We start from the raw sequence: 24,419 nt of genomic DNA on the forward strand, positions 1-24,419 counted from the left end.
AATTTCATTTCACAGTGCTATTAGCACCAAAATCTTCATCGGTCTAATTTCAAATAAATTTCTACAGATATTTCTTGCTTTATAAATATTTTAGTATAATTTAATTTTTAAATCAGATACTCATCTCTTTAATGGAGCATAGCAGGGGTTCTTCACCAACATAGGCTATGTTTCGCCCAAGGGGCTTCTCTTTAATGGAGCATAGCAGGGGCTCTTCACCAACATAGGCTATGTTTCGCCCAAGGGGCTTCTCTTTAATGGAGCATAGCAGGGGTTCTTCACCAACATAGGCTATGTTTCGCACAAGGGGCTTTATCAAGGTAAAGCCCCTTGGGCGAAACATAGCCTATGTTGGTGAAGAACCCCTGCTATGCTCCATTAAAGAGATGAGTACCTGATTTAAAAATTAAATTATACTAAAATATTTATAAAGCAAAAAATATCTGTAGAAATTTATTTGAAATTAGACCGATGAAGATTTTGGTGCACTGTGAATGAAATTTACTCACAGCTTGCACCGCTGAGGTCTTAAGTGGAAGAGTACTGAAACTATCTAAGGTTATGTGTTTTTTTATATTTATTTAAAACGTACAGAGTTATTCAAAAAGTAGCTATCATTAAGTATATTATAGAAAACGCTGTGTACAAAGCCTCGAAAAAGGGGATGGCGGCCTAACCTAAACAGAGAAGGAAGGTTTTACGGTAGCTCACGCGCAAGAAACAGCAGATAGTTTCAAGCAGCCTCCAGACCCATTTATAGAAAAGGATGGCTCAGCAGTCAGCTGCCTTTAGCTACCACCATAGGATTTTCCCAAAACTTTTTTTTTAATACTCATTTCAGTGCTGGGCTTACTTTAGTAGCACAACTAAAGTCCGTTTGCTTTTTTTTTTTTTTTTTAGGGGGGTGGGGGGAGAAGAGAAGGTGGCCGTTACCTCGGATACCTGAAGCTCTTGACTCTCTTTTATCCAGCATAGCAAAACGCGCACTGACACCTCCTCTCGCAGCACTAACTCCAAAACAGCCGCCATTCCAGCTTGCCGCAAGGGCGCGTGCGCATAGCCCCAGTCCTGGCAGCAAAGGCCGAGTCTACTCAAAGGGGTGGCGGGGTGTGTGCCCCACCTCCAAGTTGCTTCCCAGACACTGGAGCGCGAGCTGTTTGTCGGTGGAGGCAACAAACTCTCGTCTGGTATTCTCAGTTATAGGAAAGAACACCCGCTTAAGTGGAGGAACGTGTGCAGCAACAATGACAGAGTCAGGACAAGTCTCAGCTCGCCGGGTGCTCAAGTAGCAGCAGGTGGAAATCAGACTATTACCATCAAAAGCGCAGAGTGAACTTGTAGTAGCGTCAAGCGGAGGGGGCGGAGCCGCTCCTTATTACGTGGATTTAAGAAACTAAAACCTACAGTACTGCAAAAGAAAGCCCGGGAAACGGTGCACTCGCGCCTCTGCCCGCCAAACAGAGGAGAAGTGGGCGTGGCCAGCCTTCAGCAAAGGTGGGGACTGAGCATCAGATACTGCCGCAGTGGTGTTTCGGAAGCTCAGGGCGTCGCGTGCTCTTCCAGTCGCTCTGCAACGGGTTAGAGATGGCCTCGAGATTTGCGCGGTTCGAGCCGGAGGTCCGGCGCGCTCCTCTGGGATTTTCAGTGGGGGGCGTGGCCGCTGAAAGGCGCACGCAGCTGAGCGGCGGCTTCGCCCAGTTAACAACCGGGGCATGGGGCGCCCGCGTTGCGCTGAGGTTTCCCTTGCGCGTCTTTTTCCTCTCATGCGCGGTATTTGTCTGCGCTGGCGGGGCGGAGCTGGCCTAGCGGCCCGGGGTTTGCATTTCTCTCTGTGGCCGCTGGTGGCTCTGCTTCCCGTTCCCTTTCTGTCGAATCGTGGAGGGGCGCAGGAAGCGGCCCCGGCGCCATGACTGAAGATTCGCCCAAAAGACGCAAGGCTAATTTCAACGAGGCGGAGACGCAAGTGCTCATCGAGCAGGTCCTGAAGCACGAGCACGTCCTGTTCGCTGCTGGCTCTCACCGGGCCTCCCCTGGCCAAAAGCGACGCGTTTGGGAGTACATTATGGACAAGGTAAACCTAGTGGCCGCTTGCCCCCGGGAGGTGGAGGATCTAAAGAAGCGCTGGCGAGACCTGAAGAGGCGAGACCGGAGCAAGGTCTGCCGGATCTCCGAGGTGTATGGCGGGCCGATGCCTCTGCCCGAGGAGATCTCGTCGCAGGTGGACCTGGTGTACGGGTCCGTCCAGCCCGAGACGCTGCCGATAGTGGGCGGCTTCGATACCCTGGATCTGCCTGTGTTCGCCCCCCCGGTGGAAGATCACGGTGAGTGAGAGGGGCAGCCATTCTCCTTAGGCTGATGGCTTTGCTAAACTGTTGAGTAGAGGCTAGTTTCTCCTGGGGGGACGACACACATAAACTTCATGCATGACACAGATGATGATCGGCCTTATGGTGGGGTGGGGGGGGGGATTAGGTAGGGAAGAGGTAGTTAATTAAGATGCAGTAAAAATCCTGGCATGTTCCCGGTGAGGTGTGTCTGTGAGCAGCCCATGGTCTTTGCGCGCGCCCTGCTTGCAGCTCCGTTAGCAATGATAATGACCTAGTAGCGATTTTCAAATCTTGTTTTTTTTGAATTAGGGGGTTAGGAGCCCCCACCCCGTCGTACACACACGTGATTCGCTGCAAACATTTTAAAAAAAAGTCCCAAAAAAGGAAATGTATCAAAATCCTGCTTGACTTCACCTACTCGACGCTAGTGTAGTAGAAAAGTGTACAGCATGTTACAAGTTAGTGGAACCATTCATCAAACCATTTAAATAATAAACGGAGGCGGGGATACATGGTGCTGATTAAACTCGGGGAGTGTGCCAGCAAATCGGATCAATTCACGATGGTATTGTAGCTCCGATCTGGCCATCATGAATAGCACATTGCCTGTGGTTTCTCCCTTTGTATCTTCATTATTAAGCTGTCTGCAGGCAGCGTTGTAAAAATCGGGAAATCGTTCGTGTCTTTGGCAAAGACTTTTGCTTGTCTTCATTTCTATAGTGCTAATAACTATTTTGGTGAAGTGTAGACTTGGTGGAGCTTAACAGGAATATCCCAACCTCACCATGAAGTCTGTTTTGGGGCCAGAGCCCCAAGGCCATGTACTAAGTATTTATTTGTTTGTGAAGTTGTTCCAGGGGTTGCTCACTAAAGGCTTATCCCAAATCACTTGTGTTTCTAGTTTGACTCTGGAAGATCCTCTACTGGAAATAGAGAAATACATGCTTCACAAATGGAAGAATGCCAGCGAGAGACTAGCAGGCAAAGCTGGGCTATTTATCCTAAATCTCAACAATCTTTTTTTGTGGATGGGTGATTTTTGCAGCACATAAGCAGCTGTGACATTGGCATAGCCTGAGCTCTGATGGCACCTTTGGGTGCCTTTATTATGGTTCATAGACAATTGCGCGCATGCAAGACACAACCCTCAGTTTTATAATCATACCCTCCCTTTTCTTGCGCGTGAAGCGGAAATATAAACATACCTGTAAATGAAGAAATGTGGACGTTCGAGGCGAGAAAAATCCGTGCAAGACAAATATTCGTTATAGATCAAGTACTAGCAAAACCAGATCTTTACCTATAACGGACACGGTCAGGCAGCGAAAGGAAGGCGGGCTGTTCGGTGGACATATATAATGTGGAAACGTAACCATGGTAACGAAAATGCATTCACGTGACTTATATTGAAAACGCAAAGAGTCAAGGGAATCATACTGAGCACGTGTTGACGTGATGACGTGTTCACGTGCTGTACGTGCGCGTGTCCTTCGATGGGCAAGCGGCCTCTAGTGGCGCGCTGAATTGTCTTGCGCTGAGTTGTCGCTGCGCTCAATTGTCTTGCGCTGAGTTGTCGCTGCGCTCAATTGTCTTGCGCTGAGTTGTCGCTGCGCTCAATTGTCTTGCGCTGAGTTGTCGCTGCGCTCAATTGTCTTGCGCTGAGTTGTCGCTGCGCTCAATTGTCTGCGCGATTTTGTCCACGTGCGATTGTCTTGCGCACCTTTGACCTGTCACCCTTTATTATGCTTCAGCTCTAGCTTTGTATTCATTAAAAGCAGAGCTAGTAGCCACTTTATTTCAAGTGCCTGTTTCTTCCTTTTTGGTTTTCTCTTTTACATCTTCACACTTTCTAAATAATTGTCTCATTCTTTTTGGAAAAATGTCACCTCTGGAGTCCAGATAGACCACCTTTTTCTTCTCCTTTGGGGCTTGAATGTGAATTTGACTTCACAGACTCTAGTTTAGGTGTAAGGTTCAATTCATGCTTGGTACCAAGTTATTTATTTAGACATTTCTAATGGTGGAAATGGAAGCACCTTCTCCTCACCTCTTGACATTTCGCCACCTTAGAATTGCATGGTTCTAACTGTACCAAAAGTCATTCTCGCAGTTAGAACCTTGTAATCCCATGCATAGACTAATTTCTGTACATAGAATCGTGTAATTTCTTATGAAATGAAGGAACGGTTAAGTTGCAATAAATCCTCGTGAGTGTTGTAACATCTACATGATGGAACCCGGAAGTCATCGAAGTTAAAAATACTGAAAATTGTTACTTAGAACCCTGTAATTCTAAGGTCACGATTTGTTCTCTGGAAAGCTGTTCTTTTCTGTGCCTCTCCTCTCCATTACTATCTCCATACTCTCTACTTGGCACATACTCTCTGCTTGGAACAAATGTCTAACCACCCTCATTTCCAATTCTCCCTCCTACCAATCCTTCAGGAAATCAATTAAAACCTATCTCTGATAAATTTCTCTGACTCCTTCCTACCTTGTATCTCTGAAATTCTTCCGGATATACCTAACTACTCTCGGTTTACTAATGTAATTTGAAACTTTTCTCTGTAACATCGCGGTCTGTGTACAGTCTCTTCCTCTGTAAACCGCTCTGAACTGCTTGTGGTATTACGGTATACAAAAATGGTGTTATTATTATTACTTTGTTTTGTTACCCTCAGCCTGGAGATTCCTTCTCTGACTATTCAAGACCCACTTAAAGGCTTACTCTTAGAGTGCTTTTAAATACAAACAGTTTTATTTCAATGTCATTACCATAGCAAACTAAGCAGTGTATGATAAAATCAATTAAAACATTCAAGAAACAGAACTCCATTCAAAATAGAAAAAGTCCCCTCCCCAAAAGGAATAATTCATCACATCATTCATACACATCAAACTGTAGTAACCAAGATAAACGCATACTAACACTTTCATAGACACAGCTCTCGACATCAGATGCTGGGGAACAGTATCTAGAAGGCCTGCTGAAAATAAGCCTTCATTCCTCTCAAATCATAATAAGGATTGCTTCTCCTGCAATTCTATTGGTAGGGCATTCCATAAGACTGGACCCAAATAAAAAAATTTTTAAAAAGCCCCCTTACAGGTAGCTTCCAACCTGGCACATTTCACTGCTGGCACTTGAAGGCAAAGCCTAGTGGAAGATTCCAGCAACCATGCTAAAATATAATGTTAAATTTCTTGCCTTCTAGGGATTTGTGCCAAAATCTAAAATTATGTAAATAACTTATGTAATTTTTTAACAGTACATTTCTTATGAATCTCCTTTAGGAAAAGGAAGGGTGGGGAGGTGGGATTCTAACATCTGTGAAGGCAGTCCCTGAGTTACTTATGTACGACTTGTGCTTAAGAATGTGGTTGTAGCTTCATTTGATTTCACTGAGCAGTGTTTCCAATGGCACAGACTCCTACACTTCTCTTGCAGCATTAAGAACAGTGTGTGGTTGTGCATGCTGTATCTTAGAGGGAATACTGGTAGGGACAGTTGGCCCTTTTGTCATCTGGGAGCAGAGGTAAGCAGCAAGAATCTTAAAATCTACAAGTTCTGAGTTGCATACAAATCCAACTTAAGAACAGTTTTAAAAACGTAACTCGTTCTTAACCCAGGAACTGCCTGTGTTTAACAGAGTTGTAGTTGTTTGGTGTTCTGATTACATCTGCCGGAATTCTGTGCAAAACAAATTCAGAATTCTGCGCACAAGAAAATAGCAAATTCTGCAAGTTTATTTGTCAAAATTTAAATAATTTTGCTAGTTATTATCCTTATTCTATTTAGGACATTTAAAATGTTTTTCTTCTACCTTTGTTGTCTAGATCAGTGTTCTTCAACCTTTTTATACCTACCTTTTTACACCTATGGACCGGCGGAAATAAAAGAATTATTTTGTGGACCGGCAAACTACTAAGACTGAAATTTAAAAAAACATTTTCACCCCGTCTCCGCGAGTTCGGTCCCCGCAAACCATCTTATCCCATCCGCACAAGCCTCAGTTATGATTTTATATTGAACATATTTTATTAAAGTATAAAAAGAAACAATATTCTGTACAATTGTCATTTTATAAATACAAATATACAGAGCAAGGACCAACAAAACCCCTGTTTCCCCTCCCCTTCACATATATCCCCTCCACTATCAAGAAAACTGAACAAGCCAAATTATTACAGAATGCTACACAGAAATATCATGCTAACAGAATACTGCAGTCATACATGACAGGAATAGTGTTAGAGGAGTGCTGGAAGCTAAAGAAGCACTGCCTGGGCTTTGCAGTCCCCAGTTATGTCTCTAGCAGGATATATAGTTCAAATCTGATATATTCTAATGACAAAATAGAAATAAAATTATTTTTTTCTACCTTTATTATCTGCCCATTTTGTTCTGCTTTCTTCTGTCTTTTCTTAAATTTCTTTCCAAGGTCTTCAATCTATCTGCCACTTCTGTCCCTTCCTGTCTTCTACCTATTATTCCAATATCCAGAACCTCCTTTTTTTTTTTTTTTTTTTTACTGCATCCACCCTGTGTCCAGCATTTCCCACCTACTCCGTCAAGTCCTACTCAGTCAAGTCTGCTTTTTTCCTTCACCCTACAACCTCCATGTCAAGCATCTTCCTGTGTTCTTTTTTTCTTCCTGTTGCTGAGCCATCCAGCCAATCCACCATCTTTCTCCATCCCAGTGCCTCCCCTCTTTTCCCCATCTTAATCCAGCAGATACCTTCCATTACCCTACTCCCTCCATTCCTTATTCAGCATCTTCTCCTTGTCTCCCTATTCCCCCTTCACCATGTCCAGCATATCCCCTCTGTCTCCCTACTCCCTCTACCCCTGTCTAACATCTTACTTCTGTCTTCATACTCCACCCTCCTGTTCAGCATTTTCCATGTCTCTCTGCCCCCTGCAAGGTCCAGCAACTATCTTTGTGTACCTATTCTTCCAATTCCCACCTAGTTCCAATAACTATCCTCCCCCATGGGGATCCACCATCTTCCTTCTGTCACACCAATCCCCCCCTCCTGGGTCTACCATCCCCTTCCAACAACACCTATATCACATTTTTCCCTCTCCTTATAATCCAGCATCTCTTATTTCCTCCCTTGGCTGCTGGCCCCGATCCACTCTTCCAGCACTCGATTGCTATTAGCCCTACCTTCGATCCCGGTCCCGCTAAACTTGGCAGCAATAACAAAGCAAAACCTACCCTACCTTCAATTATGGTCCTGCTAAATCAGACAGCTAGAATGAAGACAGAAGCCGCGGGACCTTTCCTCTTGCCTGAATTGCTATTCGCTACAAGCTCTGCCTGTCTCAATCCTGCCCCTCAAAAACAGGAAGTCACTTCAGAAGGGGGCGGGATCAAGATCGGCAGAGCCTATAGCGATGTAGGCAAGAGCAAAAGTCCCGCGGCTTCTGTCTTTCTTTTTGCCGGCCACTTGTAGCAGTACCGCAGCTGATCTTAACGCCGGCCCTGGAAGGGAAAGGGGAAGAGATGCCCGACAGGAAATTTAATTCGTAGATCTCACCGGCCCTGCGCGGACCGGCAGAAAGTTTCTGCGGACCGGCAGTTGAAGAACTGTGGTCTAGATGTTTTATTTTTCCATCATGTTGGTTTGCTTCACTTTTCTACTTTCCTGTCTGCCAATTCTCTTTCAAGGGGCTGCTGCTATTGTTTGTCTCTTCTCCTCTCTCCTGTCTATGCCCTCACTGCACCTGCTTCTGATATATTGATCATTCCTTTTTAGTTCTTATCTGCCTCTTTCTTACCCTCCTCTTTTTCATTTTTCAGCTACCTAATAAATTTCCATCTTCTTTCCCGTCCTCCATTCCCTTTCATCTTCAACATACTCCCCATTAGCATATTTCCACCCTCTGTAATATCTTTCCTCTAATCTGTTTCCTTGCCACCATCTCCTCCCACTTAGTTCTACCATTTTTAGTGTCTTCCTTCCTCCACCCTTATAGCCCAGCATCTGTTCCCTCTTCCTTTCCTCCACACCCTCGTAGCCTGAAATCCCCCTTTCTCTTCCCTCCTGTACTCTCCACTCCTGCACTCCCCCCCCCCCCCATGGGTCAGCATTTCTCCCACTCTATTCCCTCACTCCTATTGCCAGGCATCTCTTCATCGCTCCATTCTGCTCCTGGATCCAACATATCCCTCCTCCTCCTCTCACCTCCTGTGTATCTTTCCCTCCCTCTTATCCATGTCCAACACCTCCCTTGTGCCCTTGGTCAAACCTCTCTATCTCCCTCCATGCACCACCTCTCCCTCATCACTTGCAATTTCACTCTCCCCTCAACATGCATATTCTCCCTCCCCCTGTGCCAGCATCTTTCCTTCCTCACCTCTCCCCCCTGTGTCTACATCTTTCCTTCATCCCCTTCTATGTACTCTAAGGCTTCTCTGAGTTGCGCTATCAACAGTGATTCCTACATGCTGCCTGTCTTTAACATAGAATCCTTCCCTCTGCAGCCGGAGAGACTTCCAGGTTAGTGACAGGCAGCATGTGGGAATCGCTGCAGATACCGCAACCTGGAGAAGCTGACAGCCAAGATTTTGCATGGAAAAGGGAAATTCTGTGGAAATTCTGCATCATGCAGTAGCACAGAATTCCACCACGAGTACTTCTGTTTTTTTGTTGCATTCTCAATGACTTATACTTTCTCTAATAAACAACCTTTAGGATAGACCTACTGAATATACTCGAATATAAACTGACCTGAATATAAACCAAAGTAACCTTTTATCCCCCCAAAAAAGAAGGAAAAAGGTTGACTCTAATATAAACTAAGGGGGTCAATATTCAAGTGCAGTACCTTGCCCTGCCAGGCTATGCACCCTGTTCCCCCTCCTTCACTGCTCTGCCAGGATCTACATCTAGCCCTCTCACTCACTCCCTCTTGTCCTGCCAGTCTCTGCACTCCGCCCGTTCCCTCCCTGACAAGTTCTATATTCTGTACCCCCTCCCTCCCAAAGCCTTGCAGACCTCCACTGGGCCTGCTGTAAGTCTTGGTGGGCCAGGACAGCAGGGATCCCTCCTGCCTCCTGTTTCAGCCGCCTCCTCCCCATGTATCTTTAGAATCCCTAGCAGTCCAACAGTGAACTGCGGCAGGAGTGACCTTCCTGCAATTCCGTGGTTCACCGCTGGACCGCCAAGGATTCTAAAGGTACACAGGGGAGAGGTGGGAGGGAGGTAAAAATTATTAGAATCTGCTGGGACAGGAGGCATGAGGGATTCCTGCTGTCCTGGCCCACCAGGGATTTAAAAAGTACACTGGGGCGGGGGAGGGAGATAAAAGTTATTAGTGTTGGCTGGGACAGGAGACTAAAGGGTCCTGGACCACCAGGTCTCAAGGTAGGCCCAGCAGAAGTCTGCAACAGGCTCGGGAGGGGGGTGGGGTAGCACTGCCCCAAATATAAACAAACATCCCCATTTTTGGGCCTTCTTTTTTTGCCCCAAAATCTCAAGTGTATATACTATAATCCTATTACTTTCTCTGCCTTCCCCTTCTACCCCATTTATTTTTAATAAACAAGCTTTCTTCCCCTAGCCAGCCACCTGCATCCCGCTGAGGTTGTTCATAAAGCTGAAGCCTGGATTCCTGAGCCACAGCTAGTCTAACTATTGGGACCATAGGGTACTGCCTAAGGGCCCACTGGTCCTAGCTTCCATTTAATCAGTTTTGAAAGGTGGTTAGTGTCCAGGGGTATTAAACACTGTCCAGCCCTGGCCTGACCTCTGTTAAGTCAATGGTTTCCAACTTTTTTCATGTAGAAGGGCTGCAGTGTGAGTATGAGAGCTTTGAGGGCAACCAGATGATTTCAAGTTTACAGACAATCTAACTACTAATTTTGTAAACTATCTTGAGCTGCTTGTTTAGACTGCGTATTAATACTAATTTTTAATGTTTATTTATTCTATACTTCAAGGATATATATTTACTCACTTATGGATTATCAACTCTAGCAAATTCCATAAATGACACCTGAATAAGAAGACACTTAAGAGATTGTTTACTGTTTCTTTATCAAGTGGGCAAGATTGAAATTAAAGCATTTAAAGGAAACCTGCAGTTGCATATTGAAGACTTCTACTGAGTGCACACCTACCTGGGGAAGTTTTGTTTTGAGGGTGGGGGTGTGGGGTCTAGTCCTGTCATTGTCATGGGGGTACTGAAAGTACAAGTCGCTCATGGATTCAGTTTTTCTTCATCTGTTTCTGCTCGTTTGTCTTTATGGTTAGTTGAACCTGAGAGGGGGGAAGAGATTCTTGGGAATGGTGGGTTGTCGGAAGTTCTATAAAAGATTGATGACTTGCCTGTTAGTTTTCCTTTGCGTTTTGTATCTGCTTTTTTTATTATTGTTGAGACTGTACCTCTTTGGTGGTTTATACTGCTTCTGTCATCAACAAAAACTGTTTAAAATTAAAGCTTTTATAGGATTTGAAGAGCACTTCAGCCAACTGTTTGGGGGCCACACTTAGGAGACTTACTGTCTTAGGTCCTTCTTGAAAATGTACAATAAAAATGAGGCAACACCCGAATGGAACTTATATTATTCATTGACTTTAAAGCTATATTTAAAGGAGGAAAAAAAGACCAAGACTCCCATCAAACCTATTGAGTGGGATTTCCTCAATCATCGGTTAAAAAAACCTCCAGGTAATGTACAATTTATTAGAACAGCATAACTTATCTTAAAAGACCTTTGTTTGTACATTCATGACAGTTATTACCTGGAGGTTTTTTTGACCGATGATTGAGGAAATCCCACTCAATAGGCTTGTATAGCCAATTGTGAGAGTTTGATGGGAGTTTTGGTCTTTTTTCCTCCTTTAAATATAGGTTTAAAGTCAGTGAATAATATAAGTTCCATTCTGGTGTTGCCTCATTTTTATTGTACATTTTCATTGCACAGTGTGAGGTTTTCTCGTCGTCATTTTTCTTGTTTAGGTCCTTTTTGAGCCAGAAGGACCTAAGCATAGATAGGTGTTAAATTGCTGATCAGATACTATCTGCAGCTGTTCTCTTCCTCAGAATCAAAACTGGAGGAGGGGGGGGGGAAAAGGAGATAAGTGATGCCTTGCCAGAAAAATGGCAGCAGGAGCCATAGTAGTGGTAGTCACATTTCAATCTGTGGACTGGTTTTTGAGACCTGGTCACCTAGGGGAGTTACTTTATCAAACAGGCTTTCGAACTTCACATTCTACAGAATTATCATTATTAGGTCTCATCTCTTCAATACACTATTTTCATGATCATTTAAAATCGGTTATATTAATTTCACTAGACCTATCTGCAGCTTTTGATACCATTGACCATTCTTTACTATTATCTAGACTATCAGACTGCAACATCACAGGTTCTGCTCTCAACTGGTTCGTTGCTTATTTTCATCAACGCAACTTCAAAGTTCATATAAATAACCAAACTTCCCCATCAGTAACACAAACCTTTGGAGTTCCGCAGGGTTCTATTTTATCCCCACTTCTATTCAACATTTTTTTATCTCCTCTTCTTTCTTTAGCACAATCACTAGGATTCTCAATCTTCGCATATGCTGATGATATCCAGCTGCTTTACCCTATTAATACCTCTAATTCTTCGGCCATCAATGATCTTAACTCTAAATTAGACACCTTAAGTGATTGGCTGTTTTCTAACAAACTCTCACTTAACATTACTAAATCTTGTGGCTTACTTATTCCTATCAAAAAATCTGAAATATTACCTGGAACTATCTACATCAAATCCACACCGTTAACACATGGATACGAAAATAAAATTACTTGGCGTTACACTAGACCAAGATCTCTCCTTTCATGATCACATTAGTACAGTAGTAAAAACTTGCTTCTTTAAACTTCGTATTATTCGTTCACTTATCTCCATTTTAAATACTGACTCGATTAAGATCCTTATCCATTCTCTAGTTATATCTCATTTAGATTACTGCAATTCACTATTAAATGGACTACCTCAAAAAGAACTACGCCGTTTGCAGATTATACAAAACACCGCCATTAAACTCATCTACAAAATAGGTAAATTCGAACACGTTACTCCGCTTCTTAAGGAGGCTCATTGGCTCCCAGTCACACACCGTATAATCTATAAAATTCTACTACTCGTCTTCAAAATCAAATTTTCTCGCCTGCCACTATTCTTAGACAAACTGTTAATCCCTCAAAGCTCTCCCCGTACTCTACGATCTACAGACCAAAAACTCCTTTTTATCCCCTCCCTAAAAGAATCATACTATACAAGAAAGACTAATTTTGCCGTAACAGCACCTACGCTATGGAATTCTCTCCCCCAACTCTTACGGGATGAGACCCATTTAGCCAAATTCAAAACTAATCTTAAAACTTTTCTATTCCAAGATGCCTTTAATAAATCCTAATCTCTTCTAACCATCTACTTATTTACCTTTATACCAAAAGTCCTACTTCTTGCTTTTCACATTTCAGTTATTCCTGAGCATACCACTCATACCAAGTTCCCCTGTCCTTATGTTTATCCCTCCCCTCTTCCCCATTTCTTTTTATCTTATGTAACTTTTCCCTCCCTTTTCTTTTAACCCCACAGTCATGTCTGTCTGTATATGTCTAATATGTTTCACCAATATATTTCTACACACCTATAACTAGTTTTTACTTTATTTTAAAAAATTACTTTTTATTGTTAACCGGTCAGATATTTGTTTTATGATCGGGATATCAAAAACCAATAAACTTGAAACTTGAAACTTGTGTGTGCAAACACAATTCCAATTCCCTACAGTGTATCATGTGAAATATTTTTTTTATTGTAGTAATTAAACCAACATTTTCTAACAAGCACCTCTATGTACTTCAAAAATTAACTAAAATCCATGGAACTCACAATGACAGTATTTAGAATTTCTTTGAAAATTAGTCATGTTAAGAGGCATAGGCAGCATTTATGTGCAGCTGGCAACACCATAGAAATCTTTAGTAGCTTTCAAGCAACAAAAAGCCCTGTGAAAACATCAATTGCTATATCTAATTTTCTTGGTGCTGAATTTTAGTTATGATTAAAACCAGGGCTGGGAAAACCTCTGGAACATCCCCCTAGTACGTACTTCTGTGTAGCAAAGGAAAAGAAAGTGGGGCTGTGTTGTAATTGGCATCAACTCTGTAATTAATGCATTACTCATGATTAAAAAGATTAATCAAGTTTCACGTTTATTTAAATATTTGATTGAACGCTTATCCTAAGGTACAAAGCGTTTTACAATAAGATTAAAAATCAACACTGAAGTATCTGTCTCCTTCAAACATATCTTCTGCTGCCTTCCCATCCCTGTCCATGGTGCAGCCTGACATATTCCCCTCTCCCCCGCATCAGTTGACCTTAAAGGTGGACTTCTTTTGGTTCCCTGGCAGAGTTGTCCATAGGCTGCCTGGATCCTGGTCTGAAGCTTTCTCTCTGACCCTCTCCACCCAGGCAGAAACAGAAAGTGATGATGGAGGAAGTGGGATGGGCTAGAGAGAAAGCTTTGGAGCAGGCCATAAGCAGCATGTGTGTAACACTGCCACTTCTGCAGACCAACGGAAGTCAACTTTTAAGATAGACTGTGGGGGGGGGGGGGGAGTTCTGCTCATGCTGCAAACCCATGAGCAGAACTGAAGGGGCCACTGATGGAAGGTAGAAGACGGTGAACTCCAGCAGTTTGTATCATTCATGGAGGGGCTGGGGGGAGAGAATAAGATTGGACATGGAGGAAGGGAGAGAGATTGGATCTGGGGATGGGAGGGGATTTGATATAGTGCTGTTTTGTGGTTACAAAGTGGTTTACATATTATATACATGACCTTCCATTGCCCCAGGTACAAAAAAAGTACAAGTGACTTGCTCAGTTGCAAACTGCAGCAAAAAAAAAAAAAATACCATTAATTCTGATTTTAAAAATATAATCCAAAAGACAGCCCTAAAAATGTAAAGAAGACAAAGAGGAGAAATGTTCAAAAATATAAAGCAGGGTATTTCGTGCATTTGACCTGTCACCTTAATAAAATGTAGGGAGATGGATGCCTTAAGTTTCTGCTTGAAAATTTAGATGCTAGCAAAAACCATGCAACATACTTTCATTATTTAGGGTATTTCCTGTTACATAGTTTTCTGGTTGGCTTACTTGTAGATAATTTTCTCCTCTTAGCTTATGACCCTTTTTATTAATCAAATTAAGCCTGAAATGGTATCGGCTAGTGAATAGAGGCACTAACCTATAGTAAACCTAGGCAAAGTGATCTTAATAACTGAAATGAAATAGTTTAATATGTTGTCATCCACTCTGGTCTGACCCAGTAAGGCTGTTCTTATTCAATCAGTCTCCCGTGTTCACAGTTGCCAATTCAAATCACAAGAACCTGGAAAAAACCCAAATAGAAGCAACATTCCATGCTACCGATCCAGGGCGAGCAATGGCTTCCCCCATGTCTTTCTCAACAGCAATTTATGGACTTTTCCTCTAAGAATTTGTCCAAACTTTTTTTTTTTTTTAAACCAGCTACATTATCTTCTCTTACCACATCCTCTGGAAATGCATTCCAGGTCTTATCTATTCTCTGAGTAAAAAAAATATTTCCTCCTAATTGTTTTAAAAGTATTTCCCTGTATCTTTGAGTGTCCCTTAATCTTTGTAATTTTTAATGGAGTAAAATAATTGATCGACTTGTTACCTGATCTACAACACTCAGGATTTTGTAGACTTCAATCGTAGCTGCCCTCAGCCGCAGTGGTGTACCAAGGGGGGGGGGGGGTGCACAGCTGGCCAGGTCCGGGTCTTCCTGCCCTACCTCTCCCCGCTGACAAGAAGTCTTTCCGACGTCAATTCTGACATCTGAGAGGATGTTCCGGGCCAGCCAGGCAGTGATTGGCTGGCCCGGAACAATGTCAGAATTGATGTTGGAAAGACTTCTTGTCGGCCGGGGGAAAGGAAGGGGAGAGGCGCTTTTTTTTTCCCCGCAGCAGGGAGATAAGTAGACAGGCAGGCTGGCTTTGGGGTAGTAAGAACGTAATCTAGACAGATGCAGAAAATAAATTGAAAAGGAAAATGAGGGAAAGGATTGATCTGTACTAGTCTAGCTTGTTTAGTTTTACAATGGGTGTATTAATGTACTGCTCACTGCAGTATGTAAGATGCTACCCTTTCCTAGGTACTCATGTGTGATATGTGGCTTGTTACTAAAAATCATGTTTTTCATACAGATGGGGGGGTGTCACATATGCTAGGTACGCCACTGCTCAGCCGTCTCTTTTTTTTCCAAGCTGCAGAGCCCTAACCCCTTTCCTCATACGAGAAGAGTTCCATCCTCTTTGTCATGTTAGTCACTCTTCTGTAAATCTTTTCTAGTTTCACTCTATCTTTTTTGAAATAAGGTGACCAGAATTGAATTACTTACTCAAGGTGAGGTTGCACCATGCTAGAGGCATTGTAACAATTAGTCTAGTTTACATCCCTTTTCTAATAATCTCTAACATCTTGTTTGCTTTTTTTTGCCCCACCACACATTGGGCAGACTGTTTCAGGGTGTTGTTTACAATGACGCCCAGATCTTTTTCTTGGGCACTGACCCCCAATGTGGACCCTAGCATCTGGTAACTATGATTTGGGTTGTTATTCCCAATGTGCAGTTAAGACCTTATCTAGAACGTCATAGAAGAGCTGACTTGGTTACCAGTCAGTAGGTTGTGTGTGGCCTTTCTTAAGAGCATTCGATGTACAGTACTTGCTTAGCATTTTTATAAACACATTAAGAGACACATGTGGGGGTTCCAAGTTTTGGGTTGCATGTCAGCTTTCCACAGTTTTTTTTGTTTTCTAGCATGTTTTGCAATTCCTTGGCTTCCTATAGGAGGAGGCAGAGGAGAAAGTACCAAAAACATAGTTGACACTGTCCTTCTAAAGTGGAAATATGCCCTGCAGGGAGAAGACAGGATAATAAGGGTGGCAAAGCACAGCTAGACTTGAAAGGTGCCATAGAGGCTTTCAGAACCAGATAGTATCCCATTGCCTGGTAAATGACTTGTTCAGGCTGTTATATGGCTTCCTCATCCTTTAAGCTGATTAGTTAAGGGAATGACTTCCAGCAATCCATATAGATAAGAGAACATATAAAAGACAGAGGCAGCATCGGCCTTTCCATATAGAAATGGGGGGAGAGGGGGGAACTGAAATAAATGGTTTTTAATCTTTGTCACTCAGCAAGTCCTCATTACAGGCAGTTGCTAGTATTCATCTGTGAAATGTTGCCCCATAATCAGATCTCGCCCTTCTCCCAACCGTAACCACTAAATTTCATATATCCTAAAGAAAAGGATTCTTGGATTATAAGAACAGCTCTGCCTTATTCTGTCTACTGTGGGTGACCCTGTGGCATTAGCTGAGCCGAGTGTTCAGAAGCCAACTTCCCTGCCCTCCATTGTCCTGGGCTGACATTTACCAGTTAGTTTTTGTTTTTTTTACTTGGCATGTTGAAGGGTCCTTTCTAAAATGTTCAATTTTGTATTTAGTACAGCTTAAAACAGAAATTTTAATGCGGCAACTCTAGCCATTAAGTGGCTACTCCACTGGGTATGAGAAATTGGGGCAAAGTAAGAAGAGGGGTTAAGAGAACATTTAATAAGGGTTTTCCATCTTTCCTTTCTGCAGGATTCACGGAAGATCCCGGTCCATCCAGCCAGTCGTGCCTTGAGCATATGGACCTGAAAGAAGAGATAGTAGTGAAGATAGTGGAGCCAGAAGAAAGTTCAGAGGACACAGCTGTGGTGCCCCCTAGTCAGGAGCAACTGCCTTTCCTGGCTTCCCACAACAGCGGCCCATCGGGAAAGGTCAAAGCCAAAACTAAAATTCGACCCCAGCCCGAACAGAATGAAATGACTGAGCAGAACCTGCTGCAGCTCCAACAGCAACAGATCCGAGTGATCCAAGCAGGCTTTGACCATGTCAACCACAACCTCCGCCTGCTGCAGCATGGGATGCAAGAGCTGAACAACAACCTCAGTGTCATGGCGCACACGCTTATGGCCATGAAGAATGTCTATGCTAAAAACAGTGCCGGCTCGACCGTCTACTGCAATACCTCCACCCAGACCCCGGCAGGATACCTGAGCCCCAGATCTCCGAGCGTCAAGGACAACGGACGAGCTCAACTCACTGGAAATAGCAGCCGGAGCAGCAGCTGTAGCTCGAGCTCTCTGTCACAAGAAGCAGGTCCTTCCGATTTTCCACCACTGCCACATCTACCGAACATTAAGAAAGAACATGCAAATGGCTGCTATTATTTCTGTTTTGCAGATATGTAATACTGTTCTAGTCAGGATAGCAGCTTTAACAAGGGTAGTTTAGGTCTTCTGACTACTAGCAAATGCCCCTCTGCCACTTCATGTCTGCACAAGGTTTGCAGGGGGGCTTTCCACTGCATATGGCCTTTAACAATAACTGACTTCAGACTCCATTAGTTAACTGTAGAACTATTACAGCAGCTCAGCCTCTCTCCTCTTTCTTTTTCCCTAGAAATCTCTTGTATATTTTGATAGCTTTTATGGTTGTGGGCTAAGCTGTCTGTCCCAGTCCTAATGGAATAAATTTTAATTGTCCACCTCAGGTTTCTCCTGTACTTAGATTTCATACACACACAGATGAGCACCAGCTGTACAGCAATTAATGTTCTATGTTACTGAAACTGTGAGGTACCAGTTGGTTACTTAAAAATAACTTTGATACAAGCACGCTTTGTGGCAATTACTTTCAGATCATAGAGATAAGTATAGCACTCCTTTTAGACACTTTAACTTGAAATTAGCCGACAAAGAAAATGAACTTTAAATTGCTGACTTATTTGGTGCTTGGTTTTAATGTATTTAAATATGCCAAAGCCATTGACTTCGTTTTTTTTTTTTGGAGGGGGGGTTCTATAGTTTTAAAAGAAGGGGTTTCTTGGCTCTTTTTAACCACACTGTTTTTGTGGTCATAGATGTAATTGTTTTGGAATAGTTACATTTTTAGCGCATCAGCCTGAGGACAATTTCTTCAACAGATGAAATTGTATTCAGATTAGAATGTAGCTTCTTTAACATTAGTGTATGCTTGCATTCTTTCAATCAAAAAAAACTATTCTTATTATCACAGGCTGTGTTGCTGGGGGAGATATTATCAGTACATTGGCCTGGGTGATTTTTCTCAATACTGTAGTCTTTATCACTTTAAATTGGTGGTAAAGGCAAGTGCCCGAAACTGTGTAAGCCTTCCCTTACCACTTTCTAGATAATACAGAATTAAGTGCTAGTTATGGTGGGGGAGCTATCTAAGTTAACATTTTCTGGCAGAAGATAAGTAGAATGACACTTTTTTTTAGTAAGTATATGGTGTTTGGTGCTCAAACCCCTGTGCACCTGTATAAATGTTGGCCCTGTAGTTTGTTCTTTTCCCAAAGTACAAATGTCCTAGAGGTTTATTAAGAATTATTCCTTTTTGCCTTAACATTTAAACTGCTTCATATAGTCTCATTTAAATTTGGTGCAGATCATATTGCCGAGAATCTGACTTTATGCCATATACTGCTACTATCCATTTAGTCACATCTGACCCTTGGAAATTCTGTAGTGTTTAAGTTTTTGCATTCAAGGTATTATGTAATGCTTTAGAACACTTTTTATTACAGTAGAAAACATTTAGGGGCCCTTTTACTAGGCATTAGCACATGTTAAGAAGCCCAGAGTTATAAAATGGGCTTATTTTCATTTCATGCTAAACTTTAACAAATAATTTATTAAATGGTCAGTGGTAACACATTTTAGTATTGGAGGTATCTTGCATTTTGCTTTAAGTAGTTAGGAAGCCAAATATACTAACCCATGAAAAAGTCACAAGTTAGTAACTTATGCAAAATTTAATTCTGGCTATAAATTGAGCGCCTGACTTATCTACATTTGTTACTAAACCCATGAGAAATTTTATATGTTGTTAAGCTACGGGAACACACAATTTCAGTATAACGAGCCCTTTCCTGTCACAGCAGTCTATATTGGGTGACTGGCTCCTGTATAGATATTCAAAGCCCTCTAGTGGAGCTGCCATGTTCCCACCTAATATGAAGAGGATGGGAGAAAAAAAAGCACTACTCCCTGTCAAAATTGAGGGCCTTATGTCTGCTGTACCCCTGCTCCTAATCTTACCCCATGGTAGGTATTCTGTAGGGGGAAGGAGCAATCCCTAGTTCACCCCCACCCCCTTTTTTGCTGGCACCATCTTAGCAGAGTGCTGGTTGCCTCCTAGTTAAAAAAAAAAAAATCAGTATTCTAGTTTTGTGAGGTCATAGAGCCTGCTATTGAACCTGCCTTCAAAAGCAAAGGCTATAAACCACTTTTAAAGACAAGAAATTCCAGCAAATTTTCTAATTCTGAGTTGTTGGTATTCCAAGAGGTTAACTATTAGACTAATTTGCTTTCTATAAATTAACTTATTTGCAAGATCCTGTCAGTTTTTTTAAAAATAGGACTTAATATTTTTAAAATAGGACTTATTAAAAAATGGTACATTTTATGGATTGTTTCCAAAGCTGTTATAGATCAGATTGAGCATGCTTTGTATACCGCAGAAGCAGAAGAGAATAGAAAAACATACAGAAAGTAGAAGGGGGTGTGCCAGAGTGCATGGCCCTATCACTATTTTACCCAAGAAAGCAATAACTTGAACAGTATTTCTTAACCTAGTCCTTGGGACATCCAGCCAGTCAGGTTTTCAGGATATGTACAGTGGATCTACAAGAGAGAGATTTATATCCCAAGGCAGCAGTGTATGCAGACTCTCATGCATAGTCATTGTGAATATCCTGAAAACCTACTGACTGGATGTATCCCATGGCCAGGGCTGAATACTACTGCAGGAGAGAGCTTGAGGCCAGGACTGGCCCCTCCTACCAAACCTGTGTTCCAGCGTGTTCATCACATGAAATTGTTTGTGGCAGCTCTAAAAACCACAAAGCAGTGGACTAAGCTACATTTCAGGCCAGGGATTCTGTAACCCACACATACTTTGCCAATTCTACAAGTTACTGTAATGACCTCCAGTCCACCTTGATTTGCACTGAGCAAGTTAGAATTAAAGCAGCAGCTTTACTCTGAGTAGGGATGAGCAGAGATTACCTGCGTCACTGCCCGAAGATAGTTTTCATCAAGGATTTTCCCAATAGATAAAAACACATGAGAATTCTTATTAATAAACAAAATATTCCCAAGCTAGCTGTAAGGTGACATGCTGTATGGTTTGGGTTTATTTAGTTATGGTACAGATGAGATATGAAAGTTGTGGCTTTGCATTTTTCTTTCATCTGCACCGCAGGTAGCCACTGATCTTGTAGAGTAAGGGTTAATGAAGAAACAGGTTGATTTGATCTGCTAAGCATCCTCTAAGCCAGTGAAAAATTGATGGCTCTGAGGCTGGAAACCTTTTTGCTTTTATTCATCAAAATAAATACCAATTCAGATGCCCTGTGTGCCTTTTGTAATTGACCCATCAAGGGGTTGATTTTCAAAGCACTTAGACATAGAGTACCATAGGTTGCTGTGGTACTACAGTGTGGTACTACAGTCTTAACTGCTTTGAAAACAAGACCCTAAATCTTTTAACAGATTAGGATGTGACATAGCAGAACGTTTTTTGCTTAAGTTGCAAACAAAATTAACTCTTGCAACAAACAATGGATCTGAGTGGAATACAGCTTTATCTGTAAAAATATGTAAATTTACAGATATAAAGCTCTTTTCAACTCTTACTGAATATTATATGGTGGCCAATAAAGTGAGTGATAGTAAGGAAAGTGGCATCTAATGGTTCAATGGAAGAATGTAGCAAGAGTTCAATCTAAATATTATCTAGAGAGCTGCTAAAGAAATTTTAACCCTACAAACATTTATTGTTCTGGTAATAAAGTGACTGATAAGAATTTCTTACCAGTGTCTCTTGATATTCACTTTCTGAGAAGGAATTTTTACTGGCAATTTGATAGAATTAACTTCCTCTGCATACACTAGTGTGTGTAATCTTTTATTTTATTTAATATAGTGTAAGCTTTAAGCCCCTTTTACAAAGCTGCAGTAGCGATGCTGTCATAGTAAATGCACTAAAGCCCATTCAATTCCTATGGGTTTCGGTGCATTTACCACAGTAGCATTGCTACCACGGCTTTGTAAAAAGGGCCCTTTATTGGTAAACTATTTATTTTCTGGAAGATAAACCATTATGATTCTTCCAAAATAACACTTTTTTTTTTTTTTACATTCTCTTTCAGTTTCCAAGCTTTCAAGCTCGGAGATGTCAGATCTGGATGTCAAGCTTGACCTTGAAAGAGAATATCTGGGATGAGAGGAAGCTAAATTAGTCTGGCAGTGGACATCTCTCTATTAGATTTGAAAACCCATCTGCATAGCCATATGGAGATAGGATTACTATCCTTAGTTGTGCTCTGATTTTAGAGCGAGACTTGAGCGCCAAGGGGGAAACAACCACAGAAGTTATGGACACCATAGTAAATACAGAGCCTTGTCTGCTATAAAAATACTGTGTCTACTGCGAAGGTTGGCCATACGGTTGGTTTGTGGATGAGCCCATTGGTGACACATTGAAAATGTCAATTCCTATTCTCCTGGGTGAATTTTTTAATCTGCTGAGCCAATCTACTTGAATACTTTTTCTCTTGTGTATATATATGGATTGCTGAAATAAAACTGTTTTGCTCACACAAGTTGCTGTTTCTTTTTTTAAGATAGGATGAACTTGTCAGGTTGAATGGATATAAATGGTCTAAATACTCATTTTAAATAATGTTCTCCTACCCCCTTCCTCACTTCCCTCCCCAATAGAGTGAAAAGAGAAGGTAAAAGAAATGATAGCAAATTTTGAATATGACTCATAATGTTAAAGGGCTTAATAGGGCCAAGCAACAGGGTATTTAAGGAGGCATTAAGTGGAGTGGATGTTTCATGCCTGTAGGAGAGAGACATGAAAAGCAACCATGAATGTAATTATAGTATGGTAAAGGGGATAGGACTGGATATATCACTTTTTCTGTGGTTACAATCAAGGTGGTTAAAATATTTTAGACAGGTAGAGTAATTATTTTGTTCCTGGATCAATGATGAGTTAAATGACTTGCCCAGAGTCACACGGGGCTGGCAGCTGCTCTAACTACTACTACACTTTTTTTTGCTTGGGGAAGTGAGTTTTATAATTATTAAGGTGTGTAAGGTGGAAGTGGAAATGGAAAAAAATAAATGACAAGATAAGTAGATACATAATACTTATATTAAAGATAAATGGTTCTCTGATTACTGTACTTTGCTCATATGCACCTAATACAAATCAAGGATTATTTTTATAAACGGGGAAAGGACCACTCAAAAGCAATGGCATTTTCTAATTTGGTGTGGAGATTTTAATTTTGCTCTTACCAGAGGTCTACTCCTAAGAAAGAAAATACAGGGAATCGGGGTACAATGGAAAAAAACTAAAGGGGACAATAAAACATTTGAACCCCAGTGTACATCTGGAAATTTAAGATAAAAATTCAATAAGATAGGTAACGTTGAAAAGCTCCTTACAGAGCTCTTTAAAAGAACAAAACTGAACAATTCATATTCAGTACTGTGTCTTGAGCAGAAAGGTGGTCATACAACCCATTATGATGAATCCACAGAAAAAATATACTTTTCAAGAGCAGAATACAAAAAGAAAAATCTGGATTTGAGTATCTAAAAGACTGTTAAGCTAAATAATTGATAAAATACAAGCAAAATTTGTTTGCATGCTGAACAAGTATTTTATTTATAATCAGCTTATAAAAATAAAATACAAAATAAATTTAAAAACAGAACTTAACACACTGTACAAAGCCTTGATATGGTACAAATGGAGGGAAATAATTACATATTTAAATACAGATTATCACCTTTATGAACCTCTGTCAAACCCCGATATTCCTGTCGCGCCACTTTGTGTTTCCAGGCACCACCCACACACGCAGTGCCCACCTGTTTGCCTACCCCTCCACAAAGGGATGTGTCTACAAAAGATTCCTTGACAAAACTCTCTCATTCCAAGCTGGCAAATGGAATGACTGCTTGACCACCCTCATCTCATATGCTCCTTCCTACCTATCCTTCAGGAAATCACTCAAATCATACCTCTGATAAATTTCTCTAACTCCTTCCCTCCCTGCCGTACTACTAAGCACTAACTGTATCTCTTTCTTTTCCTGTTTTCCCTTTCCTCTCTCTGCATACCAATGTACTCTATTTCCTCCGGTTTTACCTATCCCTTCTCGGCACTCTCTTGTAATTGAAATTGGTTACTAATGTACTTGACAATATTTTGCTGTATATGTACAGTCTCTTCCCCTGTAAACCGCTCTGAACTGTTTGTGGTATTGCGGTATACAAAAATAGTTATTATTATTATTTCTTTGATGTGTTAACAGCAAAATGTGATGTTTCCTAAAGCACAAAATTGTGAGGGTCATTACCTCAAACAGAAAAACTTGCATCAGCTATGGTAACTATAAGCAGAATCAAACAGTTTTAAATCAGAATAATTACCCAAGTTAATTATCTGTCTGAAGACTGCCCTTCCCCAGTATGGCTAAAAGTAGACCCACACTTTTAGCCACACTGAGAAGTTTTCCTAGTGCTTGATTAGGTTGGGAAAGAAAAACTGCATGTAGACTGTATTTTCAACTTTACATATGCACATACTTTCACAGTAAAACCTGACCTCCCGCCCCCGCACAGAGGATAAGTTTTAAAATGACAGAAGGCACGTGTTTTTCTTATTAAACACTAGTACCAAGGCCTTACTGGACTAGCACAAAACCAATTTCTTGTTAGATCTGTAATTCATCAAGTTGTTAGTACTCGAACACGAGTCAATGGCACCTTACAACAGCAACCAAGTCTTCAGGCTACAGGTTTCTGAAGTTTTTGACCTACTGCAGATAGTTTGAAGACTTCTCCTTTACATATCTGCATATAAGCCAAGTCCCTAGATGAAAAGC

General features: G+C 41.6%; 2 protein-coding genes across 5 annotated transcripts in view; one reads left to right on the forward strand and one right to left on the reverse strand.

Annotated features, from left to right (window-relative positions):
- CDAN1 (codanin 1) overlaps positions 1 to 1,070 on the reverse strand; it is a 122,995-nt gene extending 121,925 nt beyond the window's left edge. For 2 of the 3 annotated variants that reach the window (XM_033951364.1, XM_033951363.1), the window contains exon 1: positions 934 to 1,062. In XM_033951364.1, the coding sequence (XP_033807255.1) occupies positions 934 to 1,029 (96 nt within the window). In that variant the 5' untranslated portion in view covers positions 1,030 to 1,062. Of the gene's footprint in view, positions 1 to 933 lie in introns of all 3 variants that reach the window. The other variant, XM_033951365.1, reaches the window with a different exon arrangement.
- An 801-nt stretch (positions 1,071 to 1,871) lies between these two features.
- On the forward strand, positions 1,872 to 22,112 carry LOC117363515. Of its 2 annotated transcripts, XM_033951369.1 has the most exons (3): positions 1,872 to 2,321; positions 17,024 to 17,584; positions 21,663 to 22,112. In XM_033951369.1, exons 1-3 carry the CDS (start codon positions 1,907 to 1,909, stop codon positions 21,734 to 21,736), a joined length of 1,050 nt encoding a protein of 349 aa, XP_033807260.1. In that variant the 5' UTR covers positions 1,872 to 1,906; the 3' UTR covers positions 21,737 to 22,112. The 2 variants fall into 2 exon arrangements, with proteins under 2 accessions (XP_033807260.1, XP_033807259.1); XM_033951368.1 differs by lacking the exon at positions 21,663 to 22,112 and having other exon boundaries at positions 17,024 to 17,972.
- The last annotated feature ends 2,307 nt before the right edge of the window (positions 22,113 to 24,419 follow it).

This window comes from Geotrypetes seraphini, chromosome 7 (assembly GCF_902459505.1).
Source record: "Geotrypetes seraphini chromosome 7, aGeoSer1.1, whole genome shotgun sequence".
Classification (NCBI taxonomy): Eukaryota; Metazoa; Chordata; class Amphibia; order Gymnophiona; family Dermophiidae; genus Geotrypetes; species Geotrypetes seraphini.

Coding starts and splice junctions, on each gene's coding strand:
- LOC117363515 (XM_033951368.1), top strand. CDS start 1,907: ATGACTGAAGATTCGCCCAAAAGACGCAAGGCTAATTTCAACGAGGCG. Junction 2,322..17,023: donor CCCCCCGGTGGAAGATCACG/GTGAGTGAGAGG, acceptor TCCTTTCTGCAG/GATTCACGGAAGATCCCGGT.